General features: G+C 41.6%; 1 protein-coding gene across 5 annotated transcripts in view; it reads left to right on the forward strand.

Moving 5' to 3' along the window:
* Positions 1-764: 764 nt before the first annotated feature.
* The window catches only part of LOC124002690 (MICAL-like protein 2), a 37,468-nt gene continuing 33,232 nt past the window's right edge, over positions 765-5,000 (forward strand). For all 5 annotated transcript variants that reach the window (XM_046310340.1, XM_046310341.1, XM_046310342.1 and 2 more), the window contains exons 1-2: positions 765-1,204; positions 3,126-3,174. In XM_046310340.1, the coding sequence (XP_046166296.1) occupies positions 1,062-1,204; positions 3,126-3,174 (192 nt within the window). In that variant the 5' untranslated portion in view covers positions 765-1,061. The remainder of the gene's footprint in view (positions 1,205-3,125; positions 3,175-5,000) is intronic.

Consider the following 5,000-nt stretch of genomic DNA (forward strand, 5'->3'; position numbering starts at 1 on the left):
CTCTCTCTCTCTCTCTCTCTCTCTCTCTCTCTCTCTCTCTCTCTCTCTCTCTCTCTCTCTCTCTCTCTCTCTCTCTCTCTCTCTCTCTCTCTCTCTCTCTCTCTCTCTCTCTCTCTCTCTCTCTCTCTCTCTCTCTCTCTCTCTCTCTCTCTCTCTCTCTCTCTCTCTCTCTCTCTCTCTCTCTCCCTCTCTCTCTGTCTCACTCTCTCTGTCTCTCTCTCTCTGTCTCTCTCTCCTCTCTCTCTCTCTCTCTCTCTCTCTCTCTCTCTCTCTCTCTCTCTCTCTCTCTCTATCCCTGTTTGACTCCGCCCATTTTACGTCACGACAGGAAACCTTTTCAGGTATCAAATCAGTTATTATTTGATTGCCAAACAGACTCAAGGATGTATATCAACATTAGATTGAATATACTATGTATTGGCCATTGAGAGGCTTTGAAGCCAACGGTCGGCCATATTGGTACACCCCAGTAGCAGTCCTCCATAGGAATGAATGGAATTATACAGCATTTCAATGAAATGTTTCAAGGACAAAATGACACGTATTTTTTTGTTTTGTTTTGTGGACAGTAACATTAGTAATCTCCCCAAAATTATACTATAATTAACAAATGTGTTTTTATATATTTATTGTTTATGTTTAGCTCACACAATGTAAAGTATGCATTGTGGCGTCTGTAATAGAATAAACGGGGCGTTAACGAATGTTGACATAAATAAATGGATTTCTATTACTTCCAGAATACGTTTTCCATCGGTGGGGGAGTGACAAAATGGAGGCGCGGTGGCTTCAACACAACACCCCTAACATTATCTAGTGTATTTATATTCCTCGTTGAATAGAACCACGCGGACGACTTTGTCTCTCTCTTTTTAAAAAATGAGGTTTCCCCTAATCATTCGTCAGAAGTTGGATCAAAACATTTTTTTTCCGTAAGGGGTATTTCAGTCACTCGTCTATTTATTCAAGTTGTGGAAACTTAACTAGTTGCGGTCAGTTAGTGAACTTGGATCGCGTCTTGCCGCTTTACACTCGGTTCGGGGTTTCGGGAGAGAACTAGGATGTCGGCGGTGAAAGCGCTGCAACAGTGGTGTAAGATCCAGGTTCAGGGTTACAGAGATGTCACGATCACCAATATGACCACCTCTTTCAGGGACGGGATGGCTTTCTGCGCCCTCATTCACCGAAACAGACCCGACCTCATGTAAGTAGAGTATCGATAGAACTACTTCGAGAGTTGCGAAATCTTATGAGGAAGTGAATAAACTCGACAGTTTAACAAGGAATGAGTCTTGATTTTTGTCTTATGGTGACACAGCGTAACCTGTATTCACTGCAACAAAGTAGCCCTTGTATGCAATACGAAATAAATATTACGTTAATGTTGCCTGGAGGTAGTTCCCTGTAAGTATCAGTAGCCTAACAACTTGGAAATGAAAACCCTACAACTCTTGCTAACTCAACGTGGCAGTAAACATTTGTGCTTCCTTTCGATTCGTAAACTAATCCCCAAATTAAAAACGGAATTTAACACGATTTCTGAATACAACAATATCTGTATATCGATATCGGTGAAATCTCATCAGTGATAAAGCCTAGTCTTTTTTTCAAATGTTACTTTTTTAAAGACACAGTAGATTATAGGTTTACAGTAAACAGTAGGGGACAGGGTAACTGTCTAAACAGAACATTAACTATTTGAGATAATCAGTAGCCTGGGCAGTCTACTGTCTGAATGACAAGGCATCATTTCCACATGTTTCACTCCGGTGAACTCCGTCTAAAGACCCAAATATCTATATTTTGATAGAATCAGTGGAAAACTGGCGCGTGTCAGACTGACTCTGAGATGCATGTTGACGTTTTAATAATAGCTAAGTGAATCAGTGGTCATAAGATGGAGTGACATCATTGACGCTGTCATTATGACGGTGAGGTTCTCAAGTGAAGACGTTGTTGAATGATTCTGCAAAGGAGTCTGAGTGAATGGAATGTTTGATATATTGTGACACCACTTCACTGATTCTGCAGAGGAGTCTGAGTGAATGGAATGTTTGATATATTGTGACACCACTTCACTGATTCTGCAGAGGAGTCTGAGTGAATGGAATGTTTGATATATTGTGACACCACTCCACTGATTCTGCAGAGGAGTCTGAGTGAATGGAATGTTTGATATATTGTGACACCACTCCACTGATTCTGCAGAGGAGTCTGAGTGAATGGAATGTTTGATATATTGTGACACCACTCCACTGATTCTGCAGAGGAGTCTGAGTGAATGGAATGTTTGATATATTGTGACACCACTTCACTGATTCTGCAGAGGAGTCTGAGTGAATGGAATGTTTGATATATTGTGACACCACTCCACTGATTCTGCAGAGGAGTCTGAGTGAATGGAATGTTTGATATATTGTGACACCACTCCACTGATTCTGCAGAGGAGTCTGAGTGAATGGAATGTTTGATATATTGTGACACCACTTCACTGATTCTGCCAAAGGAGTCTGAATGAAGGTGGACCATGCCTTTGGACTATATTGAGATCCACCACTAATCAGGTAGCTTCTGCAAAGTGAGTCTAGGGAATGAATGGAATGTTTGATCAGTATTGTGACAGATTCACTGAATTCCAGGTCCAGCCATTACCACAGAGGGTGTGAGATCTAGGGAATCAGGAGGTAGCTTGCATCAGTGGGGTGTGAGATCTAGGGAATAATAGGAGGTAGCTTGAGTCAGTGGGGTGTGAGATCCAGGGAATAATGAGGTAGCTTGCGTCAGAGGGGTGTGAGATCTAGGGAATAATAGGAGGTAGCTTGCGTCAGTGGGGTGTGAGATCTAGGGAATAATAGGAGGTAGCTTGCATCAGTGGGGTGTGAGATCTAGGGAATAATAGGAGGTAGCTTGCGTCAGAGGGGTGTGAGATCCAGGCAATAATGCCAGGTAGCTTGCGTCAGTGGGGTGTGAGATCCAGGGAGCTTGTGTCAGTGGGGTGTGAGATCTAGGGAATAATGCCAGGTAGCTTGCGTCAGTGGGGTGTGAGATCCAGGGAATAATGCCAGGTGTCAGTGGTGTGATTGATGTGACATGTCATCAACCTAATCTGTGCTTCTTCTCCTCAGTGACTTTGATTCCCTGATGAAGGAGAATGTCTATGACAACAACCACCTGGTAAGTTACTGATGAACACACACAGACTTGTGATAGCGGGATGAAAAGGCTGTGGCTCGGGTGGTTTATGTCCTTGAGGATCTTTTTGGCCTTCCTGTGACATCGGGTGCTGTAGGTGTCCTGAAGGGCAGGTAGTGCCCTCCCCCTGTGATGCGTTGGGTAGACCGTGCCACCCTCTGGAGAGCCCTGCGGGTGGTGCAGTTGCCGTACCAGGTGATGATTCAGCCTGACAGGAGGCTCTCAATTGTGCATCTGTAAAAGTTTGAGGGTTTCAGGTGCCAAGCCAAATTTATTCAGCCATAGACTACTATAGATTATATAGCCAGCTGAGTCTCACCATAGACTACTATAGATAATACAACCAGCTGAGTCTCACCATAGACTACTATAGATTATATAGCCAGCTGAGTCTCACCATAGACTACTATAGATAATACAACCAGCTGAGTCTCACCATAGACTACTATAGATAATACAACCAGCTGAGTCTCACCATAGACTACTATAGATAATACAACCAGCTGAGTCTCACCATAGACTACTATAGATAATACAACCAGCTGAGTCTCACCATAGACTACTATAGATAATACAACCAGCTGAGTCTCACCATAGACTACTATAGATAATACAACCAGCTGAGTCTCACCATAGACTACTATAGATAATACAACCAGCTGAGTCTCACCATAGACTACTATAGATAATACAACCAGCTGAGTCTCACCATAGACTACTATAGATAATACAACCAGCTGAGTCTCACCATAGACTACTATAGATAATACAACCAGCTGAGTCTCACCATAGACTACTATAGATAATACAACCAGCTGAGTCTCACCATAGACTACTATAGATAATACAACCAGCTGAGTCTCACCATAGACTACTATAGATAATACAACCAGCTGAGTCTCACCATAGACTACTATAGATAATACAACCAGCTGAGTCTCACCATAGACTACTATAGATAATACAACCAGCTGAGTCTCACCATAGACTACTATAGATAATACAACCAGCTGAGTCTCACCATAGACTACTATAGATAATACAACCAGCTGAGCTGAGTCACCATAGACTACTATAGATAATACAACCAGCTGAGTCTCACCATAGACTACTATAGATAATACAACCAGCTGAGTCTCACCATAGACTACTATAGATAATACAACCAGCTGAGTCTCACCATAGACAATACAGCCAGCTAAATCTCCCTACTCCTCACCATAGACTACTATAGATTATACAGCCAACTGACTGTCATTCCAGACCATAAACTCCAGCAAACTGACCACCATTTCAGCACCAATTCATTACGTAGAGTGATATATCTAGGCTTAATTAACACTCTAGCACTATACTTCTGACATAGAACTACAGTAACATTCTAGCCTCTGGATTATTCTGATATAGAACTACAGTAACATTCTAACCTCTGGATTATTCTGATATAAAACTACAGTAACATTCTAGCCTCTGGATTATTCTGATATAGAACTACAGTAACATTCTAGCCTCTGGATTATTTTGATATAAAACTACAGTAACATTCTAGCCTCTGGATTATTTTGATATAAAACTACAGTAACATTCTAGCCTCTGGATTATTCTGATATAGAACTACAGTAACATTCTAGCCTCTGGATTATTCTGATATAGAACTACAGTAACACATCTAGCCTCTGGATTATTCTGATATAGAACTACAGTAACATTCTAGCCTCTGGATTATTCTGATATAGAACTACAGTAACACATCTAGCCTCTGGATTATTCTGATATAGAACTACAGTAACACATCTAGTCTCTGAATT

Source organism: Oncorhynchus gorbuscha, linkage group LG18, assembly GCF_021184085.1.
Source record: "Oncorhynchus gorbuscha isolate QuinsamMale2020 ecotype Even-year linkage group LG18, OgorEven_v1.0, whole genome shotgun sequence".
NCBI lineage: Eukaryota > Metazoa > Chordata > Actinopteri > Salmoniformes > Salmonidae > Oncorhynchus > Oncorhynchus gorbuscha.